General features: G+C 38.1%; 1 protein-coding gene across 7 annotated transcripts in view; it reads right to left on the bottom strand.

The window, feature by feature from the left end:
- The window catches only part of PPHLN1 (periphilin 1), a 160,911-nt gene that overhangs the window by 104,004 nt on the left and 36,295 nt on the right, over nucleotides 1-20,612 (bottom strand). For all 7 annotated transcript variants that reach the window (XM_049882851.1, XM_049882847.1, XM_049882845.1 and 4 more), the window contains one exon: nucleotides 9,951-10,012. In XM_049882851.1, coding sequence (XP_049738808.1) covers nucleotides 9,951-10,012 — 62 coding nt within the window. The remainder of the gene's footprint in view (nucleotides 1-9,950; nucleotides 10,013-20,612) is intronic.

The following is a 20,612-nucleotide window of genomic DNA, read 5'->3' as shown; positions in this document are numbered from 1 at the left end:
ATCACTGGGTGCATAAATATTTAATATGGTGATATCTTCCTGGTCTATTGTCCCTTTAATCATTATGTAGTGTCCTTCTTTATCCTTTGTAAAACCACAGCTTTAACAGTTAAAATTGTTCTAGGCATGAGACATGGACTAAGAAATCCCCCAGCTAGAATATGTTCCTTAAGAAAATGGATCTCGTCTGCATTATCCAGTTTGATCTCTAATACCTAAAACAGTGCCTGCTATTATAGAAGTAAGATATGCCTAAATTGATAATACAATACCAAAATTTGTAATGACTAACTACCACCTACAGTCTAGGGCAGACATTTCAGGACGGCAAGACCCTGTTACACAAAGTGATCCAAGCACCCAAGCTGACTACTGCTCTGCTATTTCAACATGTGGCTTTCAAGGTCACACATCTGATGCTACTCCCTTCCATCTCCTACCTCACAACATGTTAATGGGTAAACGTGTGGAACAATACATGTAGAACTCCTACTCATATTCCACTGGAGATAGGCAAGTCACGTGGCCATACCTATCTGTAAGGAAGGCTAGGAAATGTAGTCTAACGACATGCCTACAAAGCTTGGAGAATAAGCAGCAGTGTTAGCAAAAATGATGTATTTCATTTCAGTGTGAAGTGTGGGATTTCCAGGTTAAAACATCTACCAAGGAGTAAGATGTAGAGATTTTGAACTTAGAAGAAAAGCCAGTGCTATAGCCACAAGTATGTCAGTGACTAGAAGCCAAGAGAAGTTAGTGTTTCTCAAATTTCAGTCTTCAGACCATCTACATCACAATCATCCAGGGGACTTGCTAAGAATGCAGATTCCAAGACCCCTGCAATTTTATTTCATCACATTACCCCCCTAACTCCCCACTATCACCAACAGGTTAAGAATTTTTTAGAAGCTCCCCACTGCTAAAAGAATAAAATCTAGACTTTTTAGAGTTTCATCCCAAACACAATCATCTATTGATACCACTACACATCATGGTTTACATAGGTATGCTCACGCTCTTCTTCCCTTTGCTCCCCATGACTCTTCTCCTGGTTAGCTCTATTTTTCCTTCAGGTTTTGATCACATTATCAGCTTCTGCAGGAAACCTTTTCTGAAACCCCAGCATAGAATAAGTGCCTCCTCATTTGTCTTACTATGTCACTGTATGCAATTTCGGCATGTGTCGTATTATGTTACCTATTTATGCATCTATCTGACTCACTACGTTGTAAGCTGGTGGTACAAGCACAGAGTCCTAACACAGTAAACAATAAATGTTTGTACTGCTGAACTAAACCAAAGAAATACAGATGTTTTATAGTATTTTTCTCTCAGTCCATCACCTAAGGAGAGAATCATAAAATTAAAAATTAAGTCTATTTTTGAAGAATATCAGTAAGTATGAAAATACCGAACCACTTAATAAAAAAATTCCATACATGAATACAGGAAAAAAAAAAAAAAAGAATTTTAAAATAAAATATACTGGCCACCTGGTAACACTCTTTTTCTACATTGTAAAACATTATTTAATACTTTAAATCAGTTCCACCATAAGGTTTTTGATAAGACTGCACAACTACAGAAAAAAAAATTACTATGTTAAAAACAACCTCATTCTGTCTAAATCAATAACTCCTGGTAGGGCAGGATATGTTCCTTTAATACAAAATGAAACACTAGATCCTAAGGTATTCTGAATTTCATGTACAAGTATATTTTGGACAAATGGAAATATAATCGTTGTATAAATATAGACCTGATATGAGTAGGTAATGACATACTTGGAACATAGATAAACTATCAGTATATGGCTCTATTAAATAAAAAGTGACAACTTTCAGAATCTGGGGGAGGGAGGTGACCAAAAACTTAATAGATTCTCTTTTTCTCTGTTAGCTGCTATTTAAAGCCAGTTGCTTCCAATGATTCCACATTCCCATTAGTAAGACATATTTAAATTTGAACCACTAATATAGGTACACTGGATTTACAAAGTAAATAAAGTTCTACAATATGAAATACATAAAACAGAAAGTGAAGAAGATGAACTAAATTATTAAGTAGAAAATTCTACTGCCAGTAACAGCAAAACAAGAAAGGTGGTGCTAAAGTAATGCAGCCCAGTTGTAGCCAGTGATGTCAACCTGCTAAAAGACAGTGCTGGAAAGGGTCAGAACTAGCTACATACATGGGCTTGACCATATTGAGGATACTGGTATCAGGTTTGGGATTCGATTTTAATCCTACTCACAAGTTCATAAGTTGTTGTTAGCTGCTGCTGAGTCAGCCCCTCACTTATGGTGACTCCACGCACAACAAAATGAAATGCTTTCCGGTCCTACACCATCCCCACAACCAAATGCAAATTGGATTTTAGTGATCTATAGGGTTTTCACTGGCTAATTTTGGGAAGTAGATTGCTGATACTTTCTTCCTAGTCCACCTAAATCTGGAAGTTCTGCTGAAACCTGTCAGCATCATAGCAACACACAGACCTCCACTGACAGGTGGTGACTATACATGAGGTGCCTTGGCTGGGAATCAAACCTGGGTTTCCCTCACGGAAGGCAAGAATCATACCACTGAACTACCAATCACCCTGTTATTATTTCACAGACACTGGCGAAAGACACAAGATTCCAGAGTCAGAGACTATTATTACTCACAACACAGCAAACAGCATGAGCGTTAGCGTGTTTACATCAGTTCCCCCATGGTCTCCAAAGCTCCACAGGGACAATAAGATATAAACCTAGATGGACATGAGATACACAGTAGGTTTGGGTCACTGCTGGGGAACACTGAACTTGAGGAACCCACATTTTACAGTACAAAAAAAGCAAACCTGCTCTTGACCCACAGGGAGACATTACCTTATCCCTCAAGACTACTAAACGCAAGCATAACTCTAAGAAACAGCCTGGGGAAACAGTGGCCAGGGCCTTGCATTCTCCCATGGAGTGGCTCCCATGGAATGGCTGAGGGTTTCAAACAGCTGACCTTCTGGTTAGCAGCTGAGCACTTTAACCACTGCTCCATCAGTGCTCCTTTAGAGAACAGCTTACAGATGTTCAAATAGATGCCAGCTAATAAAACCTATAGCTTTTGTTAGCATAAAACTTGGGAATGTACTAAAGATACCCAGATATCAAGCGAAAGTACAGGATGTGTGGACAGTAGAAGTACTCTCTACTCCATTAACCTAATTTAATTCTTTTCGTAAAATTTATATTGTTTCTTATATTTAAATCTGAAACCTAACCCATTGGCACAAGTTGATTCTGACTCATAGTGACCCTATAGGACACAGCAGAACTGCCCCATAGGGTTTCTAAAGACCTGTAGGCGTGCAAGAGACCCATAGAGAACTGTCTCTCCCAACAACTCGGAGCCAGGTTTCTCGCTGATGGAAAAAAGAGGGGCAAATATCGGAAGTAAGGAGACTAGAATAAAGCTTGTGGGATGGATTAGAATTGGGGGTAATGCCATGAAATTCTGCTCTTAAATACACGTAAATACTGTATAGAAATAAATATAGATGTAAAAGTCCATGTATACACACACACACATATATATATATATACACACACTTAGTGTCCAGATTTTGGTTTCAAAAAAATCACTCTCCAGTAAAGAGAACCTACATTCCTTGGAGAAATGGCTGATTTTAGGGCTGGAACAGGGAGAGTATTAAGCCTTGAACATCTTGTTACACAAAGTAACAAAGTGATCAAAGAATGATGTGGATCAAAATAACATATAAGCTAAATCAAAGGGATAGTCAGTGGTCCAATTTGGACATCAAAATAATGGTAATGATGGATTATAACTCACTAAGTAAAAAGGGAATTCATGAGTCCACACTGACATAAAGTTTTTTTTTTTTTTTTAAGGGGAAGGACGTAGAAAAAGCTGTTTCATATAACTGAATGCCAAGATAATAAATATAGAAGAAACAGTCCATTTAGAAAATTACTCACCAAAAGCCATCGTATTACCAATTCATTCAGGCAAGAAACATCAATGCATGCTAAAACTAGTGGGTGAACGTGGAATGAAGCATGGCACAGGCACATAGTTTCGATATATTTGGACACTTATTAATTTCAGGGAGAACGGTAACTTCAAAGTGAAGATACTTTGCAGATTCCATATTAATCAAGTGATTAAAGTCAACAAAACCACTAAGGAGAGATGTCAACATGTGCCACCTTAATTGGATATAATCAAAATATGGCATCACTTCAAGGATTTTTCTGCCAAAAAATACATAACACTGGATTTAAACTTAAATTGAGAACATTTTATAAAATGGCTGCCTTGTATTCATCTTGACAAAAATGGTAAACTATAAAGTCAAGGAAAGACTGAGGAGCTGTTCCAAACTGAAGAATTCTACGAAAGTAAGACCTGGGAGCCTAGATAAATCTTTTTGCTACGAAGGACATTGTTGGGACATTGTTGGAGGCATTAATAAGGTCTCTGGGTGAAGTGTCAGAAGAATTTTTTGTATTATTCTTGCAACTTTTACATAAATCTAAAAATTATTTCAAATAAAATTATTTGTTCTAATATTTCCCTCCTACAATACAAAGAATCACTGTGTACGCCCCATGAACAAAGACAAAACACAGGCTAGTGTGGTTTTCCCAATTGCTCAGAACATTATTCTCTTACCAATATAAACAACCACTTTCTCTGCATGCTTTACAAATGGAGTTTTTTATTTTTTCTAAAGCAACAGTTATTTTCTACCTACTTACAAAGTCTTTTAGGAAGAAGCCTTCAGTGAGCCCAATTGACAGGCAACAGCTTAGAACGAAAAACCAACCCCATTACATCAAGTTGATTCTGATGCACAGTGACCCTATAGGACAGAGTAGAACTGCCCAATAAGGTTTCCAAGGCTTTAAATCTTTACAGAAGCAGACTGCCACATCTATCTCCCATGGAGTGGCTAAGGGTTTCAAACAGCTGACCTTCTGGTTAGCAGCTGAGCACTTTAACCACTGCTCCATCAGTGCTCCTTTAGAGAACAGCTTATAGATGTTCAAATAGATGCCAGCTAATAAAACCTATAGCTTTTGTTAGCATAAAACTTGGGAATGTACTAAAGATACCCAGATATCAAGCAAAGGTACAGCAAGTGTGGACAGTAGAAGTACTCTCTACTCCATTAACCTAATTTAATTCTTTTCATAAAATTTATATTGTTTCTTATGTTTAAATCTGAAACCTAACCTGTTGGCACGAGCTGATGCTGACTCATAGTGACCCTACAGGACACAGTAGAACTGCCCCACAGAGTTTCTAAAGAGCAGCTGGTGGATTTGATCGGCCAACATTTTGGTGAGCAGCTGAGTTCTTAACCACCACACCACCAGGGCTCCTTTTTATGTTTACTATCTGTTAAAACACACACACATACAGTTGCTATCTCTTGTGTGTCAGAGTAATACTGTGCTCCATAGGGTTTTCAATGGCTGGTTTTTCATAAGTAGACTGTCAGGCCTTTCTTCCAAAGGGCCTGTGACTGGACTCGAACCACCAACCTTTCAGTTAGTAGCCAAGTGCATTAGCCACGTGGACTCCTTACTATTTATAAGCCATATTAAAACATAGGCTTCATGAGAGTAGGGGTGTTTGATCCCTAGAGTCTAGAAAACTATCTGACATATACCAGACACTCAAAAAATATTTATCAAAGGAATTAACATACCATATAGAATAAACTCTATACCCTTAAAACAGAGAATACACTCTCTTTTACTATTCATGGCACAGTTAAAAAAAATTGATCAACTAATAAACTATTAATGAACACTGAATTTCAAAAACTAGAACAACAGTACAGTCAATATTCTCTCATCACAATGCAACAAAAACAGAAACTACCACTAGACAACGAACCAATGAAGGGAAAACTCCCTACCTGCTAAAAATTTAACCACTCTCAAATAATTCTTGTATCAAAACCAAAACTACACAATAACCAGAATGTACTATGTGGCTGAATTAGTACAGGTAGTCCCCAACTTACAACATATTCAAGTTACGATGAACCGCACTTACGACAGTCTTTTTTTCTGTACATCTTATCATTAGTACATAACATGTACTACATACAATGTTGCAATGTATAATGTGCTGATGTTATCATTTTCAGATGTTCATTTGCAGATGTTCAAAGATCAGATTTATAATCGGACTTATAAAAAAAAATAAAGATACTGATAATAAAGGGCAATAACGAAAGCTAGAAAAAAAGATTCAACTTACGTCAGAACTGACTTAACAACAGTGTAAGATACTGATAATAAAAGTCAATAACAATGAAAATTTAAAAAAAAGAACAAGTATTCAACTTACATCAGAACCAACTTACCACAGAGTCATCAGAACAGAACCCCATAGTAAGTATCAGAACCTACGGAATACAGTTGTTGTTAGATGCCATCGACTCAATTCCAACTCATAATGACCCTATGTATAACAGAACGAAACACTGCCCAGTCCTGCACCATCCTCACAAGTTATGCTTAAACCCATCGCAGTAGCCACTGTGTCATCTCCTTGAGGGTCTTCCTCTTTTTTGCTGATCCTTTACCAAGCAAAGTATCATTCTCTGGAGACTGGTCCCTCCTGATAACATGTCCAAAGTGTGTGAGACACAGTCTCGCCATTCTTGCTTCTAAGGAGCATTCTGGCTGTACTTCTTCCAAGACAGATTTCTTTGTTCTTCTGACAGTCCGTGGTATATTCAATATTCTTCGCCAACACCATAATTCAAAGGCATCATTACCTCTTTGGCCTTCCCTACTCACTGTCCAACTTTTGCAAGCATATGAGGTAACTAAGAACACCATTGCCTGGGTCATGCACACATTAGTCCTTAAAGTGACATCTTTGCTTTTTAACACTTTAAAGAGGTCTTTTGCAGCAGATGTGCCCAATGCAATGCATTATTTGATTTCTCGATTGCTGCTTTCATGGGTGTTGATTGTGGATCCAAGTAAAACGAGACCCTTGACAACTTTGATCTTTTCTCCGTTTATCATGATGTTGCTACCTGGCCCAGTTGTGACGATTTTTGTTTTCTTTCTGTTGAGGTATAATCCACAGTGAAGGCTGCAGTCTTTGATATTCATCAGTTAAGTGCTTCAAGCCCTCTTCGCTTTCAGCAAGCAAGGTTGTGTCATCGGCATATAAAAAAAAAAAAAAAAAACCCAAACCCATTGCTATCAAGGTAAGTCGGACTCATAGCGACCCTAGAGGACAGAGTAGAACTGCCCCATAGAGCTTCCAGGGAGCGACTGGTAGATTTGAACTGCCGACCTTTTGGTTAGCAGCCACAGCACTTAACCACTATGCCACCAGGGTTTCCCGTCTGCATATAGTCTTCCTCCAATCCTGATGCTGCATTTTTCTTCATAGAGTCCAGCTTCTCAAATTATTTGCTCAGCATACAGACTGGGTAAGCACAGTGAAAGGATACAACCCTGATGCTCACCTTTCCTGATTTTAAACCACACAGTATCCCCTTGTTCTGTTTGACTGCTTCTTGGTCTACATACAAGAATATAGTTAAGGCAGTGCTTAAAGGAAATTGTGAAACTCTACTTATAACAATAAACAGGAAGGAAAGAATGAAAAACTTAACACCCAAGTCGCAACGTTAGATTAAAAAAGTGAGAATGTGAAGTGTTGCAGGGTTTTCAGAAGTAGAACTGACAACATTTACTAAATTTTAAAATGCATATGTCCTTTGATCTAGAAATTCCACTTTTGGAAATCTATCCCATAGAAATTTAAGTACCATTTCATAATGATATTATGTACTAGGATTTGTTTTGTACTAGAAACAATAATCATCCATGAATAACAGGCTAAATTAATTGGCATATTCACACCATGGAATACTACTTGGCCATTCAGAAGATTCAATTAGAGTTAAACCAAATAAACTGAAGTTTTCTACAAGGCAATGAATGAAAGAAGCAACTCAGAGAAAAGTATGCATAGCATTGGAAGAAAGGCCTGGCAATCTGCCTCTGTTAAGACTGCATGCAAGAAAACCCTATGAGCAGTTCTACCCTGTAACACATGGGGCTGCCATGAGTTAGAATTCACTCGATGGCAACAGGTATGGGTTATGTATAGTGTGATCTCATTAACAACAATCAAAACCCTTAAATGTTTAAGCATATAGAGAAAAATACAAAAAGACATAAACCAAGCTGCAAATACGGCTGTAGGGGTTGGAAGGGTTATATTTACGATTCTATTTATTTAAAATTTTATATTTTATACATGTATATAAATACCACACACACAGGTAAAAAAAAAATGCCAAAAAAAAAGACAGGAAAGAGAATTAATAAAGATAAAAACAAAAACTGACATATAGAAAACTGAAAAACATAACTAAAATAAATACAAGAGCTATTTCTTTGGTGGTGGGTTAGGAAGGGAATAAACCATTAGCTAACCAAAAAAAATTTTCAAGACTATTTCTGCCTCTTGGCATATATGCCAAATTGCAAGGCCTAACCATGGACAGCCAGAAGAATGAACAAAATCTGTCTTGGAGGAAGTACTGCCAGAATGCTTCTTAGAAGCAAGGATGGCAAGACCTCATCTTGCTTACTTTGGGTATGTTATCAGGAAGGACTAATCCTAGAAAAGGACATCAGAGGAAAAGTAGAAGTCAGTGAAAAGGAGGAAGACCCTCAGTGAGATGGCCTGACACAGTGGCGACAACAATGGGCTCAAACATACCTACTATTATAAGGATGGTGCAGGACCAGGCAACGTTTCATTCTGTTATACATGAGGTCGCTATGAATTGGAGCCGATCTGACAGCACATAACAACCACCACCATCCCCTGATAAGTTCCTGTAGCTGGTCACACAGACAATTAAATGGGTCAAGTAGATCACAGCATGACTACTGTGTGACTGCTCACTCCCCAGGGATGGGGAACTGGCTTGCTTCCTGCTTGCTACAAAAGATATGGAGCTCTTGGTCTTGGGCTGCTCAGCTGGGGTGCATGCAACTCATCGTATGCATAGCCATCATCTAGACTCATCCTTACGCCCTTGGAACTTGGGGGCAGAGAACTGGCACTACCATGCTGATGCTCCTGCTGGCTGCTATGCTGTTAATAATAAACTGTCTTGCTCTGGCCCTTTGAGTCTTACTGTCTACATTTTACCCTATGGAACTGTGGCCAGTTTATTCCTTGCCATCCTCTACGAGGCTGGGGTTCTTCCTTGGCATTTCATAAGAGATCTTTAACAAGATACTTTTACAGCTTCCATACTACCACTGTGAAGTCACACAGTCAACAAATCATCAAGCTGGTTAAATTTGTACCTTTTTCCCCCTGTAACTATTCTTTCAGATGTTCTCTAACAGTAACCAAGCTAACAATGACTGAGGTCTTTCCCAAACATATTTTTCCAACAGAACTTTATTCATCAAAACAAAGCAACTGAGAGAAAGCCTTATGAGACACTTTGTGAAGATGCAAATATTTTCAGAAGGACAATTCTGAAAAAGTGCCTTACCTTCTATATAAGCAAACACATATCTTATAATCCATACCATCTATTAAGAATAGAACTAATGCTCCTCCTTAGTAATCAGAAAACAGCATTTGCATTTTATTTTAATAATTAACTTGATATGACTACATCAGTAGCTCAAGTATTTTAAATATATATATATGTTTTTACCAATTATAAAATGTCTACACATGTAAAATACTAGCTATCAAGTGTTACTGTTATATTACATAGTCACAAAAGGAATATAACACTTGCTGTTTTCAAAATGTTAAATCCTAATAAAATATTTATCTCTCTGCCTTGAGGTTGGATTTCAAGAGCAGACACCTCAGTGACTCAAGTATCCACATAGTCGTCTTAATATTTTTCTTTTTACCTGTATTCGGGCTGTCGACCTCCAGAATGATCATCTCTTGTCCATCTACACCCAGATTCATCCTGTAACATGAAAAAGTTAAGTGAGATATTTGTTTACATTATTTTGGGCAAGCAGAATATACCTAATAGCACTACTAGCCTCCAAGCCAAAATAATGTGACGACAGAAAATACTTTTCTAAATTTCCCTGAACTTCAAAGGCACAAAAACAAAAAAAGAAACAGCAAGTCAACCATTTCAACAGCTAAAATGGCAGACTGACTGAGAACCCACATTATCATTTATCCCATTAAAATGTTTAAATTGTTTCTTTGGTAACCCCAAACAGCCTATTGCCAAAGACACATACTTAAAGACTGTTGAAGGACAAAGGCTAAAATTAATCAAGCATACATTTCTCCATCTTTCATTTTATTCTTTCTGTCAAATATTTTCACTGACTTTCTGATTCAAGGCCAATGAAGAACTTGCTACTTTCTCACATTTCTTGTTCAAGTTTTCTTTTTTCACCTCCTATTAAAAACCACAATTTAAAACAATATAAGAAATTATCAAAAAATGAACAAAATGAAGTTCTCCTTTATCAGTAATTAGTGTGAAGTAAATGGATTAAATGCTCCAATCAAGAGGCAGAGAGTGGCAGCTAGGATAAAATAACAGACCCATCTACACGCTGTATATAAGAGATGCACCTTAGGCACAAAGACACAAATAGATTGACAGAATTAGGATGGTCAAAAAGATTCCAAGCAAAGAGTAATCTAAGAGATCAGGCATGGCAATTTCAGTACCAGACGAATAGACTTTAAGGCAAAATCTATTATGAGACAAAGAAGGACATTATAAAAGGATAAAAGGGTCAATTCAGCAAGAAGATATAACAATTACAAATATTTATGTACCTAACCTCAGAGCTCCCAAATTTATAAAGCAAACACTGACAGATTTGAAAGGAGAAATACATAGGTTTACAATAATACCAGGAGACTTTAATATTTAATACACCACTTTTGATAACAGAGAAAATAACTGAAAGGTCAGTAAAGAAATAGAAGAGTTGAACAACACTATTAGCCAACTAGAACATTCCACCCAATAACCACATCACATATGTTCTTCTCCGGTACACGTGGGATCATTCTCTAGGATACACCATATCTTAGGACATAAAGCAAATCTCAGTAAATTTAAAAAGACTGAAATCATACAAAGTATCTCTTCTGATCACAATGGAATGAAGCTAGAAATTAATAATGGAAAATACACAAATATTATGGAAACTAAATAACACATTAATAAGCAACCAATGGGTCAAAGAAGAAATCAAGATACACACACACACACACACACAAAAACCTAAAATTGAACAAGGATAAAAAAACAACATACCAAAACCTACAAAATGCAGAGAAGGCAGTACTCAGAGGAAAATTTATACCAATAAATGCCTACCTTGAAAAGGAAGATTCCGAATCAATAGCCTAACTCTACAACTTGAGGAACAAAAAAGGAAAATCAAATTAACCCCAAACCTACGAGAAGAAAGATCAGAGCAGAAAAAAATGAAACAAAAAATCGAAAAACAGGAAGAATCAACAAAACCAGAAAGTGGTTTTTCTGAAAAGACCAATAAAATTGACACACTTTTGGCTAGACTGACAAAGAAAAACAGACAGAAGAGGTAAATATCTAAAATTAAAGACAAAAGTGGGGACATTGCAACCTATCCTACAGAAATAAAAAGGACTGTAAAGAATACTATGAACAGTTATATACCAATTAGATAACTTAGAGGAAATGGACAAATTCCTTGAAACACATGAATTCCCAACAGTGACTCAAGAGGAATTAGCAGATCTCAACAGACCCTTAAGTGAAGAGATTAAATTGGTAATCAAAAACCTCCAAACAAAGAAAACTCCTGGGCCAGATGGCTTCACTGGGGAATCCTGTCAAACATTGCTAGAAGTGACTGTAATCCTATTTAAACTTTTCCAAAAAAAAACAGAAGCGGAGGGAACACTACCTGATTCTATTGAGGCGAGCATTGCCCTGATACAAAAAAAGACAAAGATATCACAAGAAAACCACAGAGCAATCAATATCCCTAACGAATACAGATACAAAAATACTCAAAAAAAAATACTAGCAAACTGAATCCAAAAACTTTAAAATATTAAAAAGAAAAAGAAATTGTCACTTACTAATAAGCTATATCAGAGTTAAGACGTAGCACTAAGTTTAAAATTAATCAAAGAAAGCACATTTTATCCTCTAAAGCAGACATATTTACAAAGGTACATAGCAATTCACACCCAATTACTTTAGAATTATACAAGAACACATATGCAAATTACTTACAATCAGAAACACTAATTTAGCTAAAATAATCTTCATCTTCCTCTTTAACATCACACATCCTACTCTGACATAAGTAAAATGTACTCATCATTTTCCTTCTCAATATTTAATTGCTACACAAGGCCTGTGCAGTAGAAATCTATTCTCACAGTCAAAATTCTACCCGCCTCTCTGCACAATCCATAGCTCAGGCCTCTGAAAGTAACAGAACAGACCTCCCAGGGAGTCAGTTCTGGTCTGTCTCCCCCCGCCCCTTTTCAGTCAGTGCTAAAGACTGCTGGATGAGGCTGCTGTGTGCCAAGAAGCAGGCATCTTTACTAGTACCTACAGCCACGGCCAACATACTCCAGGGGGGCTCTGATAACAAGGCAGTCCTCCCTGGGACACCATTTGGAGTGTGCTATACCTCTGTGGTGGCATAGTGGTTAAGTGCTACGGCTGCTAACCAAGAAGTCAGCAGTTCAAATCCGCCAGGCGCTCCTTGGAAACTCTATGGGGCAGTTCTACTCTGTCCTATAGGGTCGCTATGAGTCGGAATCAACTTGACGACAGTGGGTTAGCACCTCCCCCATCCAGACACTGTCAGCTGCAAACCTACCATGAATTGCCACAGAAAGCCTGTGCAGTAGAGTCTGTTCCCACTGTAAACACTCTACCAGACTCCCTGTACAGCTGGTAGCTCAGGACTCTGAAGCCAACAGGACAGACCTCCCGGGAAGTTAGTTCAGGTCTGTCTGCTCCCCACTTCGGTCAGTGCTGAAGACTGCTGACTGAGGCTGCTGTGTGCTACGAAGCAGGCATCTTTAGTGGAAGCTACACCCTTAGCCAATATACTATAGGGAAGGCTTCGATAGCAACAAGGCAGACCTCCTGGGAGGTCTATATGGAGTGTGACAGCCTCTACTAAACCAGGACACTGTTAACCTGCAAGCCTCCTGTGAATTGCTATAGAAGGGCCCTGCAGTAGAGTTGCTCCCACAGTCAGCACTCTACCTATCTCCCTGCCTACAGCTCTGGCCTCTAAACCAACAGGACAAACCTCCCTGGAGGTCAGTTAGGGTGAGTATGCCCCCATTTCCAGTTGATGCTGAAGACTGCTGATGAGGTTGCTGTGGGTTAGGAAGCAGGAGTCTTGAGTGGAGGCTGCACTCACAGCCAACAAGCTACTGGGGAGACTCTGATAACAACAACGAAGACTTAAACGGGATCTGAATAAAGCATGACACCTTCTCCCCTGCCTGGAAATTGCTGGTTTCGAGGCGGCTGAAAACTGCTACAGAAGTCCGCTGCAATAGAGTTTGCTCCCAAAGTCAGGACTCTATCTGCCTCCCTGTGTACCCAATAGCTCAGGCCTCTGAAACCAACAGGACAGACCTCCCTGGGGATCATTTTGGGTCCGTCTGCTCCCCCTTAGAGTTGGCATCAAGGACTGCTGACTGAGGATGCTGTGTGCTAGGAAGCAGACATCTTGAGTGGAGACTATACCCACAGTCAACATTCTATATGGGGCAGGCTCTGATAGAAACAAGCCAGACCTCCCTGGGGGTCCATTCAGAGTGTGGCTACCCAGCCCCCAACTGGTAACTGTTGGCTGCTGGACTGATACAAACTCCTACAGAAGGTTCCCTACAGAGATGTCAGAAGGTGGGTCACCTACGTGGAGACTGCCCCCAACCACCACAGTGCCACTGGGGCTCTGAAACCCACAAGACAGGTCCTTCAGAGGTCCTTCTGGGGAGTGCCACCCCCCTCATGCTCCTGAAACAAAGGAAAGTCTGCCTGTTTGCCCAGAATGCCAACTCAGATACAAGCAGCCCCCACAAAGCAGAAAAGAAGTCTCAGGCAAAGCCAGAGGGCAACACCTAGCCCCAAAGACAGCTCACTGGGTGTGGATTTCCCAAACTAAAAATGTGATTGCAGAAACAGAGAAGGGAAGGCAATAATAATCAGAGACAGGGGACAGCACCCCTGGTGGACAGACTGATTAGTACACAATATCTCACCTGAGTGGCGATGGCCCTGGTGACAGACCACAGCATGTTCTCTAGTGTGTCTGGGAGAGACTGAAAGTCAAGAAACAAGATCTGAAACTTTCAAATCCCAATTAAACCAGGAAGGGAGAAGAAGGTATCACAGAGAGGGTGAGCAAACAGTAAGCAAAGGCTTAAGGCTCTGCCCATCTAAGAGTTTCTTAGGAAAAGTAGTACAGGCAACAACACCAAATACAGGAGAAAACTGAGAAGGTTAACACCCTCACAAATTCCAATGTCCCAACAACAACAAAAAAAATCACAAGGCACCCAGAGAAAAAAGTGAACATGACAAATGGAGTGAAAGTACATTAAAAAAAAAAAAAAAACCCATTGCCATCGAGTTGATTCTGATTCACAGTGACCCTATAGGACAGAGCAGAACTGCCCTATACAGTTTCCAAGGAATGGCTGGTGAAATCAAACTGCCAACCTTTTGGTTAGCAGGCTAGCTCTTAACCACTATGCCACCAGGGTTTCCGAAAGTGCATTTAGGGATAACCAAATAACGAAAAAAAGAAAAAAAAAAAAAAAACAGAAAAATGTAACACAATAACACTAAACATAATTAAAGAACTAAGGGAAAACAGACAAAGAGCTAAAATAAACAAGGAAAAAAACGAAAGAATAAGGTTTAAAAAAAAAGATGTTGCAACTGAAAGGGACAATAACCGAAATGAGAAACACGATAGAAAAACTTGCCAACGGATTTAATAAGGCAGAAGAATCAGCAAATTAGAGTATAAGACAGTCAAAATTACAGACACTGAAGCACAACAAGAACAGAGGTTCAAGAAGGCTAAGCATGGTTTAATGGAATTATAGGGCAACAAAAGGCCTAACAGATGCATCAAGGGAATTCCAGAAGGAGATGAAAGAAAGGGACAAAAAGAATATTTGAAGAAATAATGAAAGAAAATTTCTCCAATCTAACAAAGGACATAGATCTACAAACCCAAGAAGCTCAAAGCACCCCAAGCAGGATAAATCTAAGGAGATCTATACCAAGACACATCACAGTTAGGCTCTCAAAAATTAAAGATAAAGAGAGACTCCTGAAAGCAGTGAAGCAAACAGTCACATACACAGGATCCCCAATAAGATTAAGTGCCAATTTTTCCTCAGAAACAATGGAGGCCAGAAGGTAATGGAATTTTATTTAAAGTGTTGAGGGAAAAAAAACAGTCAACCAAGAATACTATACCAGCAAAACTATCCTTCGTGAATGAGGGTGAAATTAAAACATTCCCAGGAAAACAGAAGCTGAGAGAGTTCAAATCCACCAGAACAGTCCTACAAATAATACTAATGGGAATTCTGTAGATGGAAGGGAAGAGACACAAGAAAGTTCTGTAGATGGAAGGGAAAAGACACAAGAAAGTATTCAAAGACACACATAAAAAGAAAGATCCCTAATAGAGGGAAATTCATGGACAAGTATAAGGGTTAGTACTAAGGTATTTATGCTTGATAATTCTAAATGCTTTGTCCTTCATGTTTTTTAATAGCAACTATATAAGAGACAAAGATAAAATTATGTTATAGGGCATACAGAATTTCTTTTATGTTACTGAAGTTAAGCTGGTACCAACCTACACAGAATGTTATAAATGTTATAAATACTAACTCTTAAATATTCATGGTAGCCACTAAGAAAATACACACGAAAGGAAGGAAGAGGGAACCAAAAAGGCTCACTACAATAAACCAACGAAACACAAAAGCAAGCAGTACTAAAGGACAAAGAAGGCTTAAGACATACAAAAAGACAACAAAATGGCAGAAATAAGTCACTTCTTATCAATTTATAGTGAATGTAAATGGACTAAAAGCTCCAATCAAAAGGCAGAAAGTGGCAAAATGGATAAAAATACGTGATCCAACTATATGTTGTATACAAGAGACATACCTTAAACCCAAGGACACAAATGGGTTGAAAGTGAAAGAATGGGATAGTCCATGTAAATATAACCAAGAGAGAGCTGGGCAGCAATCTTAATATCAGACAAAGAGGACTTTAAGACAAAATCGGCCAGAAGAGATAAAGATGGAATATATAGTGATAAAAGGGTCAGTTAACCCAGAAGATTTAACAATCAAATATACATGCACCCAACATCACAGCACATATATGTATAAAGCAAACACTGACAGAATTGAAGGGAAAAATAGTACTAAAATAATAGATGAAGACTTCAATACACGACTTTCTATAATGGACAGAACATCTACAAAGAAGATCACGAAGGAAACAAAGAACCTGAATGACACTATAAGCCAACTAGACTTAACATATATATAGAACACTCCACCCAAAAACAGCACAATATACATTCTCTCATGCACATGGATCATTCTCCAGGATAGACCACATGTTAAGTCATAAAGCAAGCCTTGGTAAATTTTTAAAAAGTAAAATCACACAAAGTTTTTCTCTGACCACAACGGATTGATGCTAGTAACAGAAAAAAATCTGGAAAATATGCAAATTTAAAAAATTAAACAACACCCTAATATACTACCAATGAGTCAAGAAAGAAATCAAAAGATCAATAAAAATTTCTTGAAAGTCAAATGAAAATGAAAGCACAACACACCAAATTTTAAGGGATGCAGCAAAGGCAATACTGAGCTAAACTTATAGCGATAAATGCCTACTTCCTCCCCTTCCAAAAAAAGATCTCAAATTAACAATCTAACCTGAGAACTCCAGGAAGTAGAGAGGGGTAAAAAAAAGTCTAAGTCTACCAGAAGAAAGGAAACAAAGATAAGAGCAGAAATAAAATCAAAACAGAAAAATAGAGAGATTGAATAAAACCAGATGCTGATTCTTTGAAAACATCAATAAAACTGACAAACCTTTAGCTAAACTAATAAAAGATGCAAATAACCAAAATAAAAATTAAAAGAGGAGACATTACAACTGACCCTATAGAAATAAAGAGAATTATGACAGAATATTATCAATAACTGTGTGGCAACAACCTGGATAACCTAGATGAAATGGATAAATTCTTAGAAGCACACAACCTACCCCAACTGACTCAAAAGGAAAAAGAAACTCTCAACAGACCCATAACAAGTGAAGAAATCGAATCAGTAATCAAAAGCCTCCCAACAAAAAAAGTCCTGGACAAAATGGCTTCCCTGGGGAATTCTACCAAACATTTAGAGAAGAAATGACACCAATACTGTTTACGCTCTTCCAAAAGATAGACAAGGACGACTCTCTAATTCTTTTTATGAAGCAAATATAACTCTGATATCAAAAGACATCAGAGTAAATATAAATATAACGTTAGACAAAGACATCACAAGAAAAGAAAATTACAAGCCGATATCCTTATGAATATAGATGCAAAACTCAACAAAATACTAACAGAATCCAACAGCATATTAAAAGAGTCACACGCCATAACCAAGTGGAATTTATTCCAGGAATGCAAGGATGGTTCAACATTAGAAAATCAATCAATGTAATACACGACATCCATGGAACAAAGGAAAAGAACCACACGATCACCTCTATGGATACAGAAAAAGCATTTGATAAAATCAACACCCTTTCTTGATGAAAACTCTAAAGAAGACTGGAATAGAAGGGAAATTCCTCAACATTTTTCAGGGCACATATGAAAAGCCAAGAGCCAACATTTTATCTACTGAAATCAGGAACAAGACACGGGTGCCGACTCTCACCATTTCTATTCAATATTGTATTAGAAGTCCTACCCAGAGACATAAGACAAGTAAGTAAGTAAGTAAGTAAAGTAAGTAAATAAATAAATAAATGGTATCCAGATTAGAAAGGAAGTAAAATTATCTCTATTCATGGATGATATGATTGTATATTCAGAAAATTCTGAAGAGTCTACCAGAAAACTTTTAGAGCTAATGGAGGAATTTAGCACCGTTGCAGGGTACAAGGTGAATAAACAATCTGTTGAGTTTCTACATACCAGCAATGAGAAATTTAAAAGGGAAATTAGAGAACTAATTCCATTTACAATAGCATCTAAGAGAATAAAATACCTAGGAATAAATCTAACCAGAGAGGTGAAGGACTCATAAAATGAAAACTATAAAACACTGCTGAAATACATTAAAGAGGACTTAAATAATTGGAAAGATGTTCCAAGTTCATGGGTTGGAAGACTTAATATTGTTAAGATGTCAACATTACCCAAAGCGATCTACGGACTCAATGCAATCCCGAACAAAATTCCAACAGCCTTCTTTACGGAAACAGAAAAACCAACCCTAAACTTTACATGGAGTGGGAAGAGGCCCCAAATAACTAAAACAATGTTGAAAGAGAACAAATTGGGAAGGCTCACACTTCCTGATTTTAAAACATACTACACAGCTACAGTAATCAAAACAGCCTGGTTCTGATATAACGACAAACACATAAATCAACAGAATAGATTTGGTAGTCCAGAAACAAACCCACACATCTATGGTCAACTGATTTTTGCCAAGGGTGCTAACTCCATTTGACAGGGAAAGAAGAGTCTCTCCAATAAATAGTGCCGGCATGAATAGATATATGTACGCCCATGTTCCTTGCAGCACTGTTTACAATAACAAAAAGTTGGAAATAATCAACCAATGAATGGATAAACAAATTATGGTATATTTACACAATGGAATACTACAAAATGATAAAGAACGATAAATCCGTGAAACATCTTGTAACATGGAGGAAACTGGAAGGCATTATGCTGAGTGAATTAGTCAGTCGCAAAAAGACGAATATTGTATGAGACTACTATTACAAGAACTCAAGAAAAGGTTTAAACACAGAGTAAAACATTCTTTGATGGTTACAAGGGTGTGGAGGGAGGGAGAGGGGTATTCATCAATTAGATAGTAGACAAGAATTATTTTAGGTGAAGGGAAGAACAACACACAATACCGGGGAAGTCAGCCCAACTGGACTAATCAAAAAGCTGAGAAACTTCCTGAATACAACCAAACACTTTGAGGAACAGAGTAGCAGGGGCAGGGGTCTGGGGACCATGGTCAACTGGCATAACAAAGTGTATTAAGAAAACGTTCTGCATCCCATTTTGGTGAGTGGCGTCTGGGGTCTTAAAAGCTAGCAAGCGGCCATCTAAGGTGCATCAATCAGTCTCAACCCACCTAGAGCAAATGATAATGAAGAACACCAAAGACACAAGGAAAATATGAGCCCAAGAGAAAGAAAGGGCCACATAAACCAGAGACTCCATCAGCCTGAGACTGGAAGAGCTAGATGGTGTGCGGCTACCACCAATGACTGCCTTGACAGGGAACACAACAGAGAATCCCTGATGGAGCAGGAGAAAAGCAGGACGCAGAACTCAAATTCCAGTAAAAAGACCAGACTTAATGGTCTGACTGAGACTGGAGGGACCCCAGAGGTCATGGCCCTCAGACTCTCTGTTAGCCCAAAACTAAAACCATTCCCGAGGCCAACTCTTCAGACAAAGATTAGACCAGACTATAAGACATAAAATGATACTGGTGAGGAGTTTGCTTCTTAGCTCAAGTAGCCACATGAGACTATGTGGGCAGTTCCTGTATGGAGGCGAGATGAGGCAGCACAGGCGGGCAGGAGCTGGTTGAACGGACACAGGAAATACACAGTGGAGAGGAGTGTGCTGTCGCATTGTAAGGAGAGCAACTAGGGTCACATAACAAAATAAGTTTTTGTACAAGAAACTGACTTGAATTGTAAACTTTCACTTAAAGCACAATAAATAAATAAATAGTGCCGGGAAAATTGGATTTCCACATACAGAAAAACGAAACAGGACCCATGCCTCATATCATACACAAAAACAAATTCAAAATGAATTAAGGACCTAAATGTGCAAACTAAAATCATAAAATTTGGAAAAGAACAAGTAGGGTCAAAGTTGTCAGGCCTAGTTTTCAACAATGGATTACCTAATACAATAACAAAAGCATAAACAGCAAAAGACAAAATAAACAAATGGGACCTCATAAAAAAATTAAAAACTTTTGTTCATTAAGGGTTTACCAAAATAGTGAAAAGACAAGCTACTGAGAGCGTATCTTTAGAAAACATATTATCTGACAAGACTTTAATAACCAAAATATATATAAAATTTCAACAGCTTAACAATAAAAGAACAAATGACTCAATCATAAAACGGGCAAAGGATCTGAATAAACATTTTATCAAAGAGGACATTCAAATGGCCACACCAGACACATGAAAAGGTTCTGATCCTCATTAGCCATCAGAGAGATGCAAATCA

This window comes from Elephas maximus, chromosome 4 (genome assembly GCF_024166365.1).
Source record: "Elephas maximus indicus isolate mEleMax1 chromosome 4, mEleMax1 primary haplotype, whole genome shotgun sequence".
In the NCBI taxonomy this organism is placed as follows: domain Eukaryota; kingdom Metazoa; phylum Chordata; class Mammalia; order Proboscidea; family Elephantidae; genus Elephas; species Elephas maximus.
This window is presented reverse-complemented; position numbering and strand designations above follow the sequence as displayed.